This window comes from Aristolochia californica, unplaced genomic scaffold (assembly GCF_029961685.1).
Source record: "Aristolochia californica isolate CCGP_79_NKW_82.1479 unplaced genomic scaffold, dmAriCali1.0.hap1 SCAF_1, whole genome shotgun sequence".
In the NCBI taxonomy this organism is placed as follows: domain Eukaryota; kingdom Viridiplantae; phylum Streptophyta; class Magnoliopsida; order Piperales; family Aristolochiaceae; genus Aristolochia; species Aristolochia californica.
In genome coordinates, this window is record NW_027181770.1 from 8,893,263 (window position 1) to 8,913,225 (window position 19,963).

General features: G+C 38.2%; 3 protein-coding genes across 3 annotated transcripts; all 3 read left to right on the forward strand.

The window, feature by feature from the left end:
- The first annotated feature begins 1,427 nt into the window (after nucleotides 1-1,427).
- LOC137944738 (uncharacterized GPI-anchored protein At1g61900) lies at nucleotides 1,428-6,182 on the forward strand. The gene is made up of 8 exons (XM_068790469.1): nucleotides 1,428-1,548; nucleotides 3,210-3,338; nucleotides 3,505-4,359; nucleotides 4,445-4,690; nucleotides 4,817-4,831; nucleotides 4,947-5,087; nucleotides 5,176-5,223; nucleotides 5,957-6,182. The coding sequence occupies exons 2-8, from the start codon at nucleotides 3,305-3,307 to the stop codon at nucleotides 6,025-6,027; spliced, it is 1,410 nt and encodes a 469-aa protein (XP_068646570.1). The 5' UTR covers nucleotides 1,428-1,548; nucleotides 3,210-3,304; the 3' UTR covers nucleotides 6,028-6,182.
- Nucleotides 6,183-12,954: 6,772 nt separating this feature from the next.
- LOC137958601 (cytochrome b561 and DOMON domain-containing protein At3g07570-like) lies at nucleotides 12,955-14,727 on the forward strand. Its single transcript, XM_068805672.1, has 4 exons — nucleotides 12,955-13,269; nucleotides 13,376-13,775; nucleotides 14,070-14,353; nucleotides 14,435-14,727. Exons 1-4 carry the CDS (start codon nucleotides 13,099-13,101, stop codon nucleotides 14,666-14,668), a joined length of 1,089 nt encoding a protein of 362 aa, XP_068661773.1. The 5' UTR covers nucleotides 12,955-13,098; the 3' UTR covers nucleotides 14,669-14,727.
- Nucleotides 14,728-16,765: 2,038 nt separating this feature from the next.
- On the forward strand, nucleotides 16,766-18,984 carry LOC137958611 (uncharacterized). The gene is made up of 3 exons (XM_068805684.1): nucleotides 16,766-16,944; nucleotides 17,043-17,464; nucleotides 18,684-18,984. Exons 1-3 carry the CDS (start codon nucleotides 16,822-16,824, stop codon nucleotides 18,700-18,702), a joined length of 564 nt encoding a protein of 187 aa, XP_068661785.1. The 5' UTR covers nucleotides 16,766-16,821; the 3' UTR covers nucleotides 18,703-18,984.
- Nucleotides 18,985-19,963: the final 979 nt, after the last annotated feature.

A 19,963-nucleotide genomic window follows, 5' to 3' on the forward strand; every position in this document is an offset into this window, starting at 1 on the left:
GTGGCTAGGGCAGACGGAATCGGAGAGATGACATCGTCTAGTGAAGATATATGTTTTGGGGGTTCTTGGAAGCAAAAAGATGGGAGGAGCAACGACACCGATAGGGTTGGGATGGAAGAAATTAGAGAGAACACATCGTTCGACGAAGATATGCGTTTCGAGGTTTTTTCTCTTACTTGTGAGTTAGCATGAGTGCTAAAAAGGCAGCAAAGGGGGGATTAATTTATTCCCTTGGATTTAGGACTTAAATTCCATAATTTAACTAGTGCTATCATTTTTATATATTTCATCAATTAAATTTTTAATGAATAATGTTTTTTGGATTGGGTAATGTGAAAAAACCTCTGTATTTTATTTTGTTGCAAGCTTAGGCTTTTATTATTTTTTACTTTTTACCAAGAAATGACGATTGTAATAGGAGTTTATTTTTCCATTTTAATTTAATCATGAAATGAAACGAGTAGTAATAAATACAATCTTGCTACAAAAAGGACCAAACGGTTGAGGAGATCCAGGCTCCGGTTTGAAGTGGAGTTGGGATACCGGATACTATACCAGTGCAGGATCTGTGCAGCCACCGCTGTATCACCTACCTTGGATCCTCCCCACCCCCGCCCCTCGTTTTCAAACTCTTCCATGTGCATTTCAGCCATCTGTGTTTCTCATCCTTTTCTCTCCCGTCCCACCAAACCGTGCCGAGTTTCGAAGAACAAAAAGGGGTCCTACCATTAAATGGATTCCGACGACCATAGCTTCTCACAAAAGCATTCAAAACTGGAACCAGCAAAGAATCCAATGCACCTCCACCTTGCCCCTTTTCCACGTCCAAATCCTCTTACTCACGATTTGACCTCTGCTGGTTTTTGTACCAGAGACTATATTTAACAGATAAAACTAACTAGTATAAGATAAATTTAAAAAGGACAATTAGATTCTTAATCTGCCATCACAACTGCTCAATCAAAGGGTTTCTGGAATCTATTCGGGTAAGATCGAGTGGCTTCAGGCTTCCTGGGTCTGCTTCGTTTTGGATGATTTTGACAAGCTCCTGTGAGGATACCTCCTGATCTAAACGGAATTTACGTATTATAAAAGAATATATTTATATAAAAAATTTGGAACCCCTGATCCAACCTGCCCTGGCCAAATGTGAGTTAACCCGGTCAGGTTACTGGTTGATTCATTTCTTTTAGAAAGGTAGGTCCCACGTGCATTGGACGGCCCAGATGACATTTTAGGATGACAAGGATCGTGAGGCTGGCGCGAGCGTATCTATGAACATCCGTAGTCGAGGGACACGAAAGGGGATTCATTCGGAGTTTTGATGAAATGAAGGGGTAGTTATGGAACGTGGTTCAGACAATCATTCCAAGAACCCAAATAAATTTCGGTTTGGAATCCGCTTGTATAAAACGGTGCCACTGAAAAGGCGAGAGAGAGAGAGAGAGAGAGGGAAACGCTGTGTAAGAAAAAGGGGAAAGGTGGTGAGGAAAGAATGGAGAGAAAGGGTCCTGGAAAATGTAGACCTGATTGGAGCTGATCTAGGAGGTATTTCTTTCAGAAATTCTCGTTTTCTTGCTGCAATTGTGGAGGATTTTGTTTTTTGTGTTTTGTGTTTTGTTTTGTTTTTTGTTTTCATTTTGTTGCTTTCGTGTTTGTTATTCTTTTGCCACATCTTTTTCAAGCTGCCGCGTGTGCTAACCTCGTGAGATTTTTGTTTTCGTCTCACTGGTTCTCCAACCTCAACTATTGGTGATGGTGTTGGCTGCATTTTGTCTGTAATGTTGTTGTTAAGACTAGTTGTTGTGGAGTTTCTTAGCTGTTTTTTCCTTGGATCCTTTTTGTTTATGGAGGTGCCTGCCTCCCCATTGTGTTCTTCTTCTATAGCTATTATTTGCAAGAGTGGATTTCTAAATGTTTTCCGTTGATGTAGATACTCAAGCCTGACCTTTGTTTTTTCCTCACTTTTTACTTTTTTACTTTTCCTTTTTTGTTTTTGGAATTTTTCATTTATATATTTTTCTCGGAATTTATTAATGTCGTCTCTCCTATCTAGTTGAAAATGGAACGTGTCTTACTTGCGGACGAACCTGCACTGTCTAGACCTAACACAAGAATTAAAAAGTGAACATCAGTACAAGAAACAAACTTGAACGAAAATTTTAATGATGAGACCTGTCTTTGGACGAGGGAATAGAAGGATTTCCCTTCAGATTAGTTGTGTCCTGGTGTTTGCACTATGCCTCTGAGAAAAATTGTAGCTGAGAAGACTGATGACGAGGCCTATAGCAAATTATATATCTGGTTTATGCCCTTTTTTACTGTGGCTCTGTGGGTATCTTAGAAGTAAGAATAATGGATATGATGTTCCCATAAAATTTTCATAGTGTTAAAGATAGACTTGAATCATAGATATTTGGTCGTGAACAAGAAAACTTAGGTGATTAAGAAAACTAAAAATTAGGGTCACATTTTTTAATCATGCAACTAATGTAAATTTTTTACCCATGACAGTTACTGGACTATTTATATATTTTTTTGTTTTTCTAAGGTAGTACACTGAGATTGTTATTTCTTTTTTTCATTAGACTAGTTTTTCCGTTCATGGGGCATGATATCTCAAAAGAAGCTAGTTGTAGGAGGATTGTTAGATGTTTCTCTGGGTTCCGAAGATGCTGAACTTTAGGTTATATTCTTGTTTTCATTGGGTCTCTTAGATGTTTGAGTTAAGTACTGGATTTGGTTCATTGTCCAATTGTCCTAATTACGGTGATAATGATTAAGGAGAAGCAAAATATTTAGTCCCTGAGTTGAGAAGAAAATTAGTTGAAAATCTGCACTCAAGATGTTGTTTTTGGATAAAGCAGATACCAGGGAAAGGAATTCCATGATATTCCCGATGGAGAATTTGACAACCAAGCTCCTCTTTGTCTGAACCTTTTAGATGGAGTTGTATCCTGACGCGAGAAATATCATTACAAAGAATATATGTAGGGGTAATTTATTAATTCTAATTTGAATGCAAAAAATATAACTAATGGGAATGATGTCCGTGTATGGGCTAGTATACTCAGATTACTGATAATATTTGTTCTTAGTATGAGTTGTAGTACTTATAGTAACTTTATTAGGAAGGTTGATGCTGCGTACATTGGAATGCAGACTGTCTTACTATCTTTGTTTCTATTATGTTTTCCTTGTTTACACAGGCTGACGGCAATGAACGGTTTTTGCATTTGATCACTTGGGTGTCTTTAAGCGTCTTATTTGGTAAATGTCAATGTCGCCAAAGGGTTAGGGGATTATGGAGTGCTTTGATGCTCTTACTCATCTTAAATGTGAGTTATTACTGGAAAACTTTTATGTCTTACATTTATCTATAAAAATAAATTGTATTACAATCACTAGAATGCTTGGCTAAAAGATGTTGGTTACTGGAATTCCTTTTATTATATTTGTATATCATTGATTTTCTAGTTTGACGTGTACCATTTCTGATTGCAGGTTTCTTGTATCACCAGTTGTTGATATTTGCATTTTGGTTGAATGGTATGCACAATGTAATATCACTGGAGACAATCTCTATCTCCAATTCTCATTCACCAAACATGGTTCTGCTCACAGAGTCCCCAATTGCATCATTTGATCCTATTGAAATTTCACCTGCTGTCATTCCCCATTATCCGTACCCTGAGGGGCCTTTATCTCCAATGTATCCTTCGTTTCCCACCACTTATGAACCTGTGTTGACTGGAAAATGCCCGGTGAACTTTTCCTCTATAGCAAATATTTTGGACAAAACAGCATCTGATTGTTCTGCACCTTTAGCTGCACTTGTTGGGAATGTCATATGCTGCCCCCAAGTTAACAGTCTAATGCATATTTTCCAAGGTAGCTATAGCCGTGATATTGATGCCCTTGTTCTGCACAAGGCAGCTGCCAATGATTGCTTTTCAGATATCATGAGCATATTGACCAGTCGAGGTGCAAATAGTACAGTTCCCACCCTTTGCTCTGTACATTCATCAAATCTGACTGGTGGATCTTGCCCTGTGAAGGATGTAACGACGTTTGAAAAGATGGTAAACACTAGCAAATTACTTGAAGCCTGTAGTGCTGTTGATTCCCTTAGAGAATGCTGTCGACCTGTTTGTCAGCCTGCGATCGCAGAAGCAGCATTTCACATTGCATCAACACAGTCAAGTCTTGTAGCAAGTCCAATTGTGGGTGGGATTTCTAATGAGGTGGATCTTCTAATTGATTGTAAAGGTGTGGTTAATGCATGGCTTGCTAGGAAGCTCTCATCAGATGCTGCAAACACAGCCTTTCGGACACTATCGAGTTGTAAGGTTAACAAAGGTATTTTGCTTTTTCAGTTGTTAAATGATTGCAGCTTGTTTAGTCTGTTTTATTGACCTCTAACTAAATGCATGATATTTTTAAGTTTGCCCTTTGGAGTTCAAGGAGCCGTCAGCAGTGATTAAAGCGTGCAGCAATATGGTTTCTCCAAATCCTTCCTGCTGCAGCTCACTAAATACTTATATTGCGGCAATACAGAAACAGATGCTAATTACTAACAGACAAGCCATAAACTGTGCAACGTCACTTGGCTCCAAGTTACAGAAGGGTGGTGTCATGACCAATGTCTATGAACTGTGTGATGTTGACTTAAAGGATTTCAGTCTTCAGGGTATACTTTTGCAGGACACTAGCTTTTCCGTGATTATACTTTTCTTTTTTTATTTTGGCAAATATGTATCTGATCAAGTGTTTGTGTCCTCCACGTTTGGTTGATCTTTTATTGCAACTAGAGCAGCATATGGACAACAAGGTATGGTTTTTGTATTGCTATCATTTTATTATGTCATACTCTGTAATTCTTGAAAGCTTTATTGTCAGTCTGACAAGAAATAAGATCTGAACGTGAATGTCATTTATGGTTGTAGGTTGTTTGCTTCGAATTTTCCCGACAGACATTGTTATTGATGAATCAGCGGGCCTTAGCTTTACGTGTGACTTGAGTGACAACATTGGTGCTCCATGGCCTTCATCTTCTTCAGTTTCATTGTTACCTCTTTGTGCCCCTGGTAAGTAGTTCAGGAGCTTATGGTGGAAAAATATTCTCCCTCTTCATCTTTATTTTCATATTTTGATATAGTTTACAAAATTTTGCAGAGATGTCATTGCCTGCATTACCAACATCTCAGAAGTCCGGACACCCAGGTCTGTACAGTCTTTACTAAAAATATTGTTTCTTTTTATCAGTTGATTAATTCTAAGGATGTTTTATTTTGAGCTTTTATTTATGTTTTGGGCTCATAGAAATGAATTCTGTACAAAGTGTTTCCTGGAGTCGAACAAATCTCCATACTTGTCCTGCACATTTAAGTTAAATTAAGTAGCATTACTTGGTGAGGGCTCTTGTATGGAAACCTTGTTGCACCTAGAAGACAATGATCTTTCATTTATCTGTTCTTGTAGAGGATCACCACTATCTGTGGGTGACCATCAATGAAGTCAACATTATTTCTCCTCTTTGGATTTTCTATCTCTTCAATAGAAAAAAGAAAGATAGTGTGTAACTTTCAGTGGCCTGCTGTTTCAAAAGGAAGAAATATTAGTAACAGCTCTAAAAATGATCAACAGGACGTTGAATGTCAAATATACGTTTTATTTGGGTGCATGAGTGTAGGCAATCTTTGGGAGTTATGGGTTCAGAGGACCTACTCAACCAAATAATGTTTTGGAATGAAGTCACCAATGTCTCAGCAGAAGTTGTCATGTATTCTCCGATGTAGGTGCTACACAAGCAAGAGATGTTGTTTTTTATTGTAGCTTTTTTAGTTTACAATTCGTATTTCTTTATTGGAAATTTGAGGTGTATTTTGTCCGTCTTGAAGACTCGAATATGCTCTCTTGCAACATAGGACTGATTTCATCTTGTGACACATTGCAGGTGAACTTGGCGACGGAATTAGAAGTCTCGTACCGATTTTTTTGGCCTTTGTATTTAGCATACTGGCATGAAGAGCCCGCTGACAATTTCAGAGTTCAGCTGGTGAAAAAATTACGGAGGCTGGGGGTAGGTTTTTTCCCTAGCCACGTTTACGTGTAAATTGAGCATCAATTTCATGTATAGCAACTGCTTTTTGGGAAAATCTATTTATGATTCGTTCGAGTAATTGGAACTTATTAGAACGAAAGCAATGTGTAGTTTCAGTACCAATTTCCCAGCACAAGTAGCCGCACAGTCGTGTTCGTGAAAGTTTTATTACATAATTAGTTTACTTTTTGGGTAATCAGGACTCATAACTGAATTTTTGAAATCATTTAAATGCTAACGAGATATGAGGCATCCCCTGGCGCTCCTTAATGTGCACAGGTGTGCATATGTTTTGATACAAACGTAGTTAATAGTCAGGTGTCGGAGTCTATCTTAGGCTTAGATGGGTTCGTCGTTACTGTACAAGCTAGGAAAAAATGGCCCTGTAGGTGTAATCCACTCTATGGAAGTCATCTTCTGCAGTCATCAGCTTGGTTACAATTGCAGCAGCAGCAGCATCTCAGAAACAGCCACTCCAAACTGCATCAGAACGTTAATCTTTGCATCATCAGTAAACGTCGCGGACGATTAAAAATGGGAGCAAAAGCAGGGTATCTTGCTGGTGTAGAGGTCTGCAAGAGAATTTTGAACAATGGTTGAGGTTGGTTTTGTGCAGAATGCAGATTGAACAATGGTTGAGGCTGGTTTAGTGCAGAACGCAGATTCAACGGGGGTAATTTTTATTATTTCCTTAAGATCTTCATGGAGTTCTTTCGCATCTATTTCTGTGCATGCAAAAGGAAAAAAGAAAAGAAGCTCACGGATCTTGAGTTACATTTTCCCAAAGTAGAAGAAGTAATAGAACGAGCAATTTTCAGAAATCGAGTCTAATGAGGGGCTTTGGTTCGTTTTACGGATTACAGAAGAATAGAAATCGTTGGTTCTTCAGCCTTTGTGAGCGCCAACCACCAGTCACTCTGTCAGGGTTCTGTAACCAAGGCTTGAACCAAATGGTCAACTCTGATATGCTCGACTACCATGTCCAGAGCTCGGTAATCTTGAAGGTAAGGTACCCACTAAATCTTATGTAACTAAATCGTTAAGCATAAAGGAAAATCTCTTAGTTCAATCCCAAACGAATGCATTTCACTTACATTTTTTGAAGGCATGAGCTTCGTTTTCCTGCTTCATCAGTTGCAAGTCCATCAAGCCAGAAGGAAGACATCTCTTTTGCCCTGCTCGCCACATCCTTGTAGAATAAGAGAGGAGTGCTCTCCGGTGAAGATGTCGCCGGCGAGAATGGAGGTGACGGTGATGGAGATGCCGAGAAGCAGTATCCCACATTGCCCGGCCCAACACTGATCGGAAGAGGAGACGGAGGTGTTGGAGGAGAAGATGATGGAGAATCAAAGTAGTTGTACTTCATTGTTGCCAGATTTTCAAAATAAATTCAGCGTCTTCGTTTAGACAGTGGATCTGTTTCCGCTTTCTGGGTTTTGTACGTTCATTTCCACCTAACAGTCGCCCTCTACCTCTTGTCAGTCAAATTTCGCATGCATGCCTACCATTCTAAAACCATAGTGACAGAAACCTGCACATGAATCATTTGAGTTCATGGAGTGACAATAAGATTTTTTATTTTTGTTTGCATAGTTCGACTTTACTTTTGTTTTTTGTTTTTCACAATCCATGAATAAACATATCCCAGAGTGCAGAAGTGGGAACAGAAAAAACTCCAGTTAAATCGCATGATCTGCATCTACAATTCAAGAAAAGAGGAATGATATAGGTACCTTGAAACGTTCAGATTGTCAGACGAGTTCCACAGACTGTTTCCTATGCCTCTACAAATTAGAGATAACACAACGGGGCCCAATTAATCAATATAATCACTACTCAACTAAAATTCAATAGAGGCTTCAGCATTAGATCAATGTACTTAACAGGTCGTCCTTCACACCCGTTTTTGCACCATCGTGTGCTCACCTGACCAAAGAAGAAAAAGAAAACAGGAGAATAAAGAAGAAGGAAAAAGAAGTTGATGAAAGACGAGGTAGTATAAAATTTAGGAATTGAGAATAATATTTGCCGTAATTTTCATTGATGATGTGATAGGTATTTATAGAATTACAACAATGATTGTAGAGATTACAACTCTTCAAAGTTTGAGTTAGAGTTTATTTAGTTATTGTATTTCGATCTTTATCGTTATCTCTATCATGCCCCCGCAAGATGGAGCTCTGAGAGGAGAGTCCAATATTGGTCTTCAAGAAAAGAAAACATGTTCGCGGTGTAAGCCTTAAACATGAATTTCTAATAACAACATGAAATTCATTATAAATTAAACAGAAGATAAATCGTACCTCCTTCCATACGCTTCAAATTCCTCCGCTCTGTTTTTTCGGTGCTTCCGATCTCTGAGCACTCACGACGATGGCACTGAAGGGGCTTGAGTGACGAGACAGGGGACCGAAAACCATACTTAACCGAAGCCAACCTCCCATCAAGGTTATTCATGGCTTCGTGTTACCGAGGGAGTTGCAACTGCCAGAAATTTGAGATCACGTTTGAGAAAACCGTTTCTCATAAAAACGGTTTACACGCGGAAGCTAAAGGACAGGAAGAGTAGCGACACTGGTAGTAGTTGGGGCGGATGGAGTCAGAGAGAACACTTTATCAGATGAAGAAATTTGGAATAGCAGCGGCATTGAAATCACATTGTCCAATAGAAGAGTAGTGGCACTGGTAGCAGTTGGGGCAGACATATTCGCATAGTCTGGTGAAGAGATATGGATGAACAACAGAACTGATAGCGGCTAGGGTGAATAGAATCACATCTTCCGATGAAGAGATGGAGGACTAGAGGCACTGGTATTGACTGAGGCAGACGGAATCGCATCGTCTGGAGAAGAGATGTAGAATAGCAATGGCACTGGTAGCGGCTGGGGTAGACGAAATCGCATCGTCTGGAGAAGAGATATAGAGGAGTAGTGGTTGGGGCAGACGGAATTGCATCATCCAGAGAAGAGATGTACAAGAGTAGTGGGACTGGTAGTAGCTAGGGCGGACAGAATAGCAATCCAGAGGAAGAGCAGTGACTCGGGCAAACAGAATCGCATCATTCGGTGGATGAGCAACGACACAAGTAGCGACTGGGGCGGACAAAGTCACATTGTCCGGTGAAAAGATGTGGAAGAGCAATGACACGAGTAGTGGCTGGGGCGAATGGAATCACATTATTCGGTGAAGAGATGGAAGAGCAGTGGCACTAGTAGCAGCTAGGGCAGACGGAATCGCATCGTTCGATGAAGAGCAGCAGCACTAGTAGCGGTTAGGCAAACGGAATTGAAGAGAATGCATTGTCCTCGAAGAGTTTTTTTTCTCACACATGTGAAATTCGCACGTGTGACGCATGTTGTGCACATGCACGAGACAGAGTGTAGGCGGGGGGGGGGGGGGGGGGGGGGGGGGGGGGGAACGACTTGGACGGAGGTGAAGTTGGTGGGGGCATTGGGTTGGAGGATTTCAGCGATGGCAAGAAAGAACGACAAAGGTTGACAGCGATGGAGGCAACGAAAAACCGGGAGGGATTGAGAGTGTCAGAGATGGAGATGAAGCTTGATGGTGAAGTCAGCGAGGGAGGTGAAAATAGAGTCAAAGAGAGTTGTCGTTTTGGACGTGTGACGGGCTGGCTCGGCCTTGATGGCTCAATGGAAGGTCAACGATTCGGCGAGAAATCGTCAACAGGAAACAAAGTTGGAAAGGAGGGGAAGAAAGGTGTGGAAGGAGTGTGAGGTTGTTGTTGGCGATAGGGAGCGACAACTAGCAAAGAGTCTAGCCTAGGGTTTGGGGAGTGGTGCTGTAGAGGTTGGGCCGGGGGGGTTCTGCTTCGGTGGTGATTTCTAGCGATGACGAGCTGGTTTTGATTAATCGGTCAAGGGATCTGATACCATATAGAATATAGGAATTGAGAATAATATTTGTCGTGATTTTCATTATTGAGGAGGTAGATATTTATAGAATTACTATAGTGACTGTTCTTGTATTTTGATCCTTATCCTTATCTCTATAAGATAGAATGAGGATGAGAAAGTGTAAGTGGTGTGAAGAAGAAGTAGAGAATAACAAAGACAAAAAAGAAGAAAAAGAAACAATATAAAAGACTAAGACGAAGGTGGAAGGGTAGAAATTGGTGAGTGAGAGAAAGAGGAGGTGGGCGAAGTACTTCCTTTTTTTGGCATCTGCTACCTCTGATCTTTGTTATTATACCTATTTTCCATTGCCAAGATTACCTATATAGATGTGTTCTTAGATTCTACTATAGTTCTCGTTTATAGTGACAAAAGAAAGAAAAAAAGTGCGATCGTAGAAAACCATAGATGTGTTCGTAGATTCTACTATAGTTCTCGTTTATAGTGTTTAAAGCCATAGATAGAGGAGTGAGAGAAAAGAGAAAGGGAGAGAAAGATAAGAGTGGATAGAAAGAACGAGAAACCATGGTTTTTAAAGCTATAGATAGAGGAGTTAGAGAAAAGAGGGAGAGAAAGAGAAGAGTGGATAGAAAGAATGAGAAACCATGGTGTTTAAAGCTATAGATAGAGATGTGAGAGAAAAGAGCGAGGGAGAGAAAGAGAAGAGTGGATAGAAAGAAAGAGAAACCATGGTGTTTAAAGCTATGGATAGAGGGTTGAGAGGAGAGATAGGGAGATAAAGAGCAGAGTGGATAGAAAGAAAGAGAAACCATGGAGTTTAAAGCTATGGATAGAGGGTTGAGAGAAGAGATAGGGAGAGAAAGAGAACATTGGATAGAAAGAAAGAGAAACCATGGAGTTTAAAGCTATAGATAGAGGGTTGAGAGAAGAGTGGATAGAAAGAAAGAGTAGAGGGTTGAGAGAAGAGTGGATAGAAAGAAAGAGAAACCATGGTAAACAGAGGGGTGAGAGAAGAGAGATAGGGATAGAAAGAGAAGATAGGATAGAAATTATGTTAAACAATATTTTAATTTTTTGAAATTATGTTGACATTATTATGAGATCTACAATGTTCAATTGAACCACATTTGACAACACTTTGGCACCTTACTAGGTCAATGGTGGGGTCGAGTTTATATCATAGAAAAAAATTTGTTATTTATATTATAATATTCTTTAAATGGATATTCATATATTTATTAGTATATATAATTTATTACTTTAATATATAACTTGTTATTAATTATTATATATAATTTTTGTTTATATTTTAATATTCTTTGTATTCTATCAAACCCCTATAATATGAATTATTATGTGAATTCTAGTACATATTATATCAAACTACAATATATATTCATTTTATTTATATTTTATAAAGTGTGCAAGGAGGATTTCCCATATAAATAAGGTGTTACGACTCGAATTGTAACCAAGTCAACTCGAGTTTGGGACTAGGAAAACCGAGGTGGGCGGTGCAGATCGGTTGGGGGGAGGAGGGAGGACCCTTCTACATTGAGTGAGCCCCTCTCAATCTAGATGCCCTAGATGTAATCAAATTTCATGGGAGTCCCAATCCAACTTAGGTGCTTCAACTCAAAATTTTATAGACTAGAGTAATGTCCTAGTTCTTAATTGTAACACCCACCCTAGAGTCTATAACTTGTTACCTTCACTATAACAACAAGATCCTCAATATTTGAATCTCCTCCATCAAAGATATTTTAATTTTCTTGATCAAGTAAAAAGACTTTTTTCTACCAACTTAAACTAGACAACAATTTGACTAGTTCACACTTGATACCTAGCAAGTGGATTTGAAAATAACCAAAATATGATTTGCTATCATTTTCTCACAAATCATATTACTAACTACAAGCAAAGTCTTTTTAAAAATTTCAATGTAATTTTCTATTAAGACACTAATAAAGAAAACCCACCTTCCCTTCTTTCCCCTTAAAAGAGAGAAAAGAGGACATGAAGCAGCCCCAACAATTCTTGCAATGCACATAAAAGTATAAATAATTGAGGGCCCTCATGTTCTTAGATTCTACTATAGTTCTTGTTTATAGTGACAAAAGAAAGAAAAAAAAGTGTGATCATAGAAATTTATAAATGTGTTCTTAGATTCGTTGGGAGCGGGACCCGAATTCGTGACCAACCTGCTTTGATACCATGTTGAAACCATTGTGCTAAAAAGCTCGAACCTTTTAGGAAAGCAACCTCACGGATCTTATACAAGGACTGGCCCGGTCGATACAAACAAATATTCCAACACCCCTTAAAAGAGAGAAAAGAGGAGAAGAAGCAGCCCCAACAATTTCTTGCAATGCACATAAAAAGTATAAATAATTAGGGCCCTCATGTTCTTAGATTCTACTATAATTCTCGTTTATAGTGACAAAAGAAAGAAAAAAAATTGTGATCATAGAAAACCATAGATGTGTTCTTAGATTCTACTATAGTTCTCGTTTATAGATGTGTTCTTAGATTCGGTGGGAGTGGGACTCGAACTCGGAACCTGCTCTGATACCATGTTGAAACCATTGCGCTAAAAAGGTCGAACCTTTTAGGAAAGTAACCCCACGGATCTTATACAAAGACTGGCCCGATCAATATAAACAAATATTCCAACGCCCCTTAAAAGAGAGAAAAGAGGAGAAGAAGCGGCCCCAACAATTCTTGCAACGCACATAAAAGTATAAATAATAGAGCTGCTCCCTCATGTTCTTAGCTTTATTTTCAATAATTCCAATTAGGCGCCGAGTCAAATCAAATCCTCTCCATTATTTAAATGTGGTAGAGATCATGGGTTTCGTAGTCAACCACAAATGCTGGGAAAAAAGAAATCGTACTAACTACCCTCTAAATTTTTATCATTTTTGCCTTCTGTTCTTGAATATAATACACTCTTTCCCGTTTCTGCACGCTTCCAACGAACCTAACAAACTGGTTTCTTAATATTATAATGAGAAGACCTGCAACAACTCTCCATGAAGCAGGTACCCTTCTTCGCAGAAATATCTTCCAACTCTTCGCAAGAATCAAAACATCAGAGAGAGAGAAGAGATACATAGAAGCATAATGAAGACGTCTTGTGTTGCTTTCTTCATCGTCTTCCTAGGACTGACTTCCCTTGTCAGCTCCCAAACAGATTCTTGCAGTACTAATTTGAATCTCGGCTCGCTGGTTTCGTTCAACGCATCTACTCTCCGCTGCTCTCCTGTCTGGACTTCGGAAGATTACATCCTTCGAGTAAGTCTACGAATCCCTCCCTTCTTCTCTTCAGAATTCCCCGTCTTGATATGATAATTAAGCGTTAATGAATAATCATGATTATGATTTGTTGTTGGGTGTCCAGTATGCACGAAGTGCACCCAACGTCTGGGACTTCGTCCTTTCAGCGCCCGATCCCAATTCGTACGTAGCAATTGGGTTTTCGCCGGACGGCAAAATGGCCGGATCCAGTGCAATGGTGGGGTGGATTGGCCGAGATGGGACTCCTGTGATTAAACAGTACTATCTAGGTGGGACAAGAGAGTCACTGGTCCGGCCTGATGAAGGGAACCTACCGTTGATAAATTCGACGGCAAAGATAGTATCTCGGTCATCTCGGTTATATCTGGCTTTCCAGTTGAACACAGTTCAACCATCTTCAAGGATCATCTACTCGATCGGACCCAGCAACTTGGTGCCTCTCTCCAACAATCTCTTGTTCGAGCACAGAGATAAGCAATCCACCAACTTCGACTTCGTTACAGGTGATGACATGTATTTCCTTACAAATACTTTAAGTTTTTGTCGTCTCCCTGAAGCAAGTTAGATTAAGTTTGATGAGCAATCGCTTTCTCATCAGAAAAGCAAGACTGCTTTTCAGGCCATGAATGCTTTTTGCGAAAAAGTCTCAAAGTAAATGAGCTTGACTTTTAAACACCTTGATCGGTAGTAAACTTTACTTTACCTCGACGATGGCATCTGTGTTTCTCATATCCTTATTGAATTTGGTGATTGTTTAATATTAATGGTGAAGAAATGTTGAGTTGGTGTATGAACAGGGCAGAGCTCCGTTGGTGGAGAGTACACAACCCTGAGAAGAAGCCACGGGATACTGGCAATGCTGGGTTGGGGCATTCTCTTGCCGATTGGTGCGAGCATTGCTCGTTACTTCAAACAATGGGATCCAGCTTGGTTTTACTCCCACTCTTCAGTCCAGGGAGTGGGTTTCGTCTTAGGTCTCATCGCTATCATCTTAGGATTCAGTTTAGAAGACAAGATCTCTGCAAGTGTTGGCACCCACAAGGCCATTGGCATCTCAATTCTCGTCCTCGGATGCCTTCAGGTCGTTTCGATCATTCGCTTATTCTCTTCTTTCGCAGAGTAAGGAAAACTAGAACCTGACGACCATGGGTTGATTTTGCAGGTGATGGCCATTTTGATGAGGCCAGACAAGGCATCGAAGCTGAGAAATTACTGGAACTGGTACCATTACATTGTGGGAAGAGTTCTGATAGCTTTTGCTATAGCAAATGTCTTCTATGGAATTTCTCTGGGAGAGGATGGGAGTGCATCGTGGAATGCTGGATATGGGGTCGTCCTTGCGATTTGGTTCGTAATCTCCATTGCTCTGGAGATGAGGATGTGGATGAAGAAATGAGAGAGTTTCTTGTAATATTTATCGGTGCTAGTGATATTTATGTTTCTTTTTCTGCTTCATTTCTTGATTCCTTGAATGGAAGAAAATCAAGGGAAATTATCTCCTCAAATCACTCGATCAAAAGGAGGAGATCAAGATCGAAGAAATCATGAAACAAGATTAGAAGGAGAATCCTATAATTTATGTAAAAATGGCAAGCCAACTAAATCAAACTTGATTCCCTTTTCTGACGTTTTGAAAAACTACATAAACCCCATGTAAAGTTCACTCCTCTTCAACGAATCCATTAGTGGTTTAGTTTTTTTTAATTTTTTTTATCAAAAATCACTTCTGCCATGGTCTTGTTTATGTCTGTCAAAACTATAACAAAAGAAGAAGAAGAAGCAAAAAACTAGTTTAACCAAGATATTTGATCTTTTGTGCTAGTTTTAGCCTTTATGGTATAAAAAATATTTACTCCAATTCAGTTGTTCCACTTATGGTCTAGTTGCACCAATATGAAAATATAGAGGAAAAATACCAAAAAAAAAAAAAAAAAATTCTTAAATGTGTGCCAATTTTAGATAGGGTTACAAATGGGTTAGGTCAGGTTAGGTCGGGTTGGGGAATTGTAAGATCCACATGCGATCCAATGCTGGTCAGGTTTTAATATATTTTCATGTGGATTTGATCAGGTGTAAATTGGATAGAATCATATTGTGGACTAGAATGATTTTTTAAACTATTTTTAACTTAATTTTAATATAAAAAACATATTTAAATTTTTAATGTAAAATATTAATTTAGAATGTGCATTTAAAAAATGAGGGAGATTGAAGAATAATAAATATGATATAGAAGAACAAATATAATAAACTTATATATACATAATCACCTCAAATATTTTATTAGTTGGAAGTAAATTTTACTAATTGCAACATAGTCATTGAATCGACCATTATAAAATGAAGTTAAAAACATCTTTAAATATAAGCATCCATGAGATAACAACAAGAACATTTACAAAAATTCCATAAATGATAGTGATAGTTTAAAAAACATAATAAAATACAGAGGAAAGAAGGTCAAAAACGAAAAAGGAGGAGAGGAATCTTGAGCACAAGGCTTGAGGTAAGGCGAGGGGCAAAAAAGAAAGAAAGAAAAAAACGAAAAATGAAGGGAAGAAAAGAAAAAATGAAAAAAATAAAAAAAGAGAAGGTGAAAGGGAAAAAGAAAAATAGGAGGAAAAGGAAAAAATAATGTAACAAGTATTTAAAAAGTTTAATTAATAATTTTTTGGTAAATTGATTTAAATAATTTGTTAAAAAATTTAAAAAATATATTTCAATAAATTTAAATTTATAATTTTATTTTTATTTTATAAAATGTATCTTTTATATTATAATTTTTTTCTCAATCATTAAAATTCCACTCTATTTAATTTTATCTTAATTTATATTTTATAATCATCACTTTCCTTTTTAATTTCATATAAAAAATTATATATTAATATTAAGTTATGATTAAACATTTCATAATTATGATTTTAAGGTAGTGACACAATTAAAAATTGGGTTAAATTCAAGTTAAATAATCAAATTTGACTTTTTATTGAACCCTATTAAGCCTTTTGACAAATGTAAAAACATTTAATTAAAATATTAATTAAATAATTAATTGATTAATTAATAAATTAAATAATTATTAATTATGTAATTAAAATGCATTTCCTTAATTAATAAGATTAGTATAATAAGACTTTAGGTGTAAGTTATCGACTAATTTATTAATCTTAAGTAAAGAAACATATGTACCATAACAACTATTTAATTTTTTCATTATTAATTATTTTAATTTCAATTCAACTAAAATTAATTCTCAATAATTAAGTTTTTAATTCACATATATATCAAAATTAAAATTCATGTAATTTAGTTCAAATTATTTTAATCTATTAAAAAAATAAATTAAAATTTCTCTTTATTAAATCAATTAATTGAAGTATATAAGTGTGAAATAGTTTTTTTATTATTTTTAAAATTAAATTTGTGCTATCAAGTTAAAAATAATTTATTAGACTAACAAAGAAAGAACGCTCAACTTGCAAAACCCTTTCTCAACTTGCAAAACCCTTTCTCAGAAAAATCAATCGAGCCAAGGAAGAAGGAGAGACAATGGGAAGCAGACTGGGGCGGCGAGTGATCCATTTTGCGAATCTACCAATCAAACTTTTGATTCCTTCTTCTTTTCAAAATATCAAAGAGATAGCTCTAAAAACCATTCCTTCGGCTTCCAAGGTACGAGATTTTGCTTGCTAGAGATATTGGGCTTATCTTTTTGTTTTTACTGAAAACCTAATTTGCTGTTAAATTTGTTTGAATGTCTCAATCTGAAGATTGAGATCAAGAGAGTCCTCGAATCGCTCTATGGCTTCGATGTGGAGAAGGTTCGAACCCTCAATAGAGATGGAAAGAAAAGGCATCGGGGAGGGATTTTGCTGGCTAAACCTGACTACAAAAAGGCGTATGTCACCCTGAAAACGCCCTTGTCTTTAAATGCCAATCTCTTCCCGATTCCTCAAGTTGAGGAGGATAGGCGGAACACTGCACCAAAGGATAAGAAGAGCGTCATTGTCGACCAGGTCGAACGTAAATCGCATTGGCTTGACGATGTGCAGGAAAATAGAACTTCTAGGCCTGGGAAACAGCCTGAACGGGGTTTTAGAGATCAACGTTACCGCAGGGGTCATGTTGGCCCTCGTGACGGCAAGGACGACGGAAAGACTAAGTTCCCATGGAGCAGCATGCGTCCATGGAGGTAAATTTGGCATTATTAGGTTGCAATTGGTTTTGAGTATTAATCTGGACTTCTCTTCTTAATAAAGCTGTTGATTGAAGTACTGTTTGGTTAGACGGTTAACAGTTTAGATCCAAAAAACAGAATCACATGTACATTTTCAAACTCTAATAACCTGTTTGTTAGAGCTGGTCTGAACTTGTTTAATTTTCCCCCAAGGTCTGGAACAGAACTGGAAGAATTTTATTTGTGATTGAGAGATTTTGAGCTCGGGGTCATCTTGAGCTTCTGTCATTTAGATGTATACTAAGAGACTGAGCTTAGAACTTCTACTTCTTGAAATATGTGCAGGGCTAAAATTGTATTAGTTGGCATGACTTCCATTTTGTTCACTGTGATCTGCCATCTACACTTTGTGCCTATCACTTCCTTGGCTCATCATGCTTCATTTTATTGGCCAATATTCTTTCTTTCGCCTTTCCATCTCTTGATTCGTTAAATGTGGTACCTTATTTCAGTCAATCTATTTTTTTTGTACTTAAAATTGTTCTCTAATTTTTATTTTGGAACAATGGTGTAATAGAGATCCTTGATCATATTGGCGGTAGTGCATGTTGTTCTTTTCTGAGATTGGACCATGTTAAATTGCTCTGCCATGAAGGTGAATCTGACCGTTAGACCGAGTACTTTGAGAGTTCAACTCTTGTGACAAACAGTAATATTTCACATATTCTTGGAAGTGATTTACCCACCTATATACTCCATAAATTCTGGTCAAGCACAAGTCTGTGATTATTTCTCAATCTTAAATCAAGACAATCTTTTAAGGAGAGATATTCTTTATGTCTGCTTCAAGAACATTTTAGTTTTTTTATCTTTTGAGAAGTATGGTATTGTGACCGACTCAGTAAAAAATGTGAAGCTCTTGTAAATCCAAGAATTCTTATTGAACTGCTCTACTTGGAAACACGTTGAGTATTCTTTTATGGAACTGCTGTATACTTTGACTCAGAAAAACTTTTTTCTCCTTTCCAGTCTCCCCTCTTTACTGTAAAAAACATTTGTTTGATTCTTGTGAGGATGAGTATTTGTAACACAAATTGTTATGTGAAACAATCCATACAGTTAAAAATTGCGTCAGTTATGTGTTTTTTCAAAAAAAAAATGGTGTTAATGTAATTAACCTTGTTTCGGCTTTTATGTGGACTTGTGAGAGTTGATAGAGTTGGAATGTTTGCAGGAAACCTGAAAATGCCTGATGATCTTTGACGTTCTAAAGGGGAGAACAGCAGCCCAGCTGCTACTGGCCAGCATCTTTGGCAATAAGACTGCAATGAAGAATTTGTTCAATGCAAACCAAGGAGAAGTAGGAAGTCCAAATGCTCAGCAAGTAGCTTCTGTTGTAGGACCTTTCTTGTAAACGTTAATAGGAGATGTTGGATTTTTGTTATAATGTTCATTGGATTGGTGTTGAACAAAAGTGGTTCAAAAAGTTGAGAATAATTTTTACAAATATACCTCAATTATGAATTTGCAACTATGGTTACTTAGATTTGAAGTCCAAATTACTACTGGGATTTGAGTTAGCATACTATTATTATTCGGTGGTGGATCCAAAATTACAAGACATTATAGCTCTTTCACTGATAGGGAAAGAACATTACGCACGCACTGGCTTTGAATCTTGATGCAAGGTCGTCCTTCTCGTTGAAAAGCTACAGAGGGATTCGTTGAAGGATGAGGCCGAGCTGGTTGTTGGGGCCATGGCGGTACGCCCAGATGACAATATGGTCTCCTTCCCGTAGCTCGTTGACGTCAACGAACACCTGCCAGCCTTTAAGAAGAGCCCACTGCTGCAGACTCGGCCACCGCTTCAACTTCAGCTCCCTTCGCCACCCTAAGGGATCCATCACGGAGACGTAAATGCCCGGACCATCGTGGGGTTCAATCTCACCTCTCTCCCAACACTTCAGGTGAGGCTTCAGCTTTTGGACAATGGAACGAGGGATAAAAAACCTCTGATGATGGGGGTGAATGTCCGTCTTGGTGATCCTCTTCTGGCCCAGCCATACGGGCTCAGTGAAATCGCTGTACAGCTTAGCAAGTGATTCCAGCAACTCCGGTTCAGGTTTCCTCTTCTAGCTTCAGCCTCTTCTTCCCAAGAAACGCCAGTAAGTCAGCTTCTTCGTCTGTAAGGACCTCTCGCTTGCGGCAACGCTTTCATTTCCTACTCTCTGCCATCTCAGTCTCACTGCAGTCTCCGGATGAAGGAAAAACCGAAGAGCATGGGGCAGATATTTATGGCTTGGGCAGGCGCTTAATTCTTTCGCTTACAACGCGGCAACTTACTTGGAGTTGGATCCTGATTCTGATTCAAATCCAAATCCGATCAGGAAGGGAAGTTGCCTTAATTGGATCAGTTCGAAACAGTCGTCACTCGTCGTATTCTACTGATGCGAGTTAGTAATCGTAAATTTGGATATTCCGACTGTTGTTCGATTTTGATCAAACATTGATATT

Coding starts and splice junctions, on each gene's coding strand:
- LOC137958611 (XM_068805684.1), top strand. CDS start 16,822: ATGGGAAGCAGACTGGGGCGGCGAGTGATCCATTTTGCGAATCTACCA. Junction 16,945..17,042: donor CCATTCCTTCGGCTTCCAAG/GTACGAGATTTT, acceptor CTCAATCTGAAG/ATTGAGATCAAGAGAGTCCT.
- LOC137944738 (XM_068790469.1), top strand. CDS start 3,305: ATGGAGTGCTTTGATGCTCTTACTCATCTTAAAT. Junction 3,339..3,504: donor TGCTCTTACTCATCTTAAAT/GTGAGTTATTAC, acceptor TTCTGATTGCAG/GTTTCTTGTATCACCAGTTG. Junction 5,224..5,956: donor TCAGAAGTCCGGACACCCAG/GTCTGTACAGTC, acceptor GACACATTGCAG/GTGAACTTGGCGACGGAATT.
- LOC137958601 (XM_068805672.1), top strand. CDS start 13,099: ATGAAGACGTCTTGTGTTGCTTTCTTCATCGTCTTCCTAGGACTGACT. Junction 13,776..14,069: donor CAACTTCGACTTCGTTACAG/GTGATGACATGT, acceptor GTGTATGAACAG/GGCAGAGCTCCGTTGGTGGA. Junction 14,354..14,434: donor TCGTCCTCGGATGCCTTCAG/GTCGTTTCGATC, acceptor TTGATTTTGCAG/GTGATGGCCATTTTGATGAG.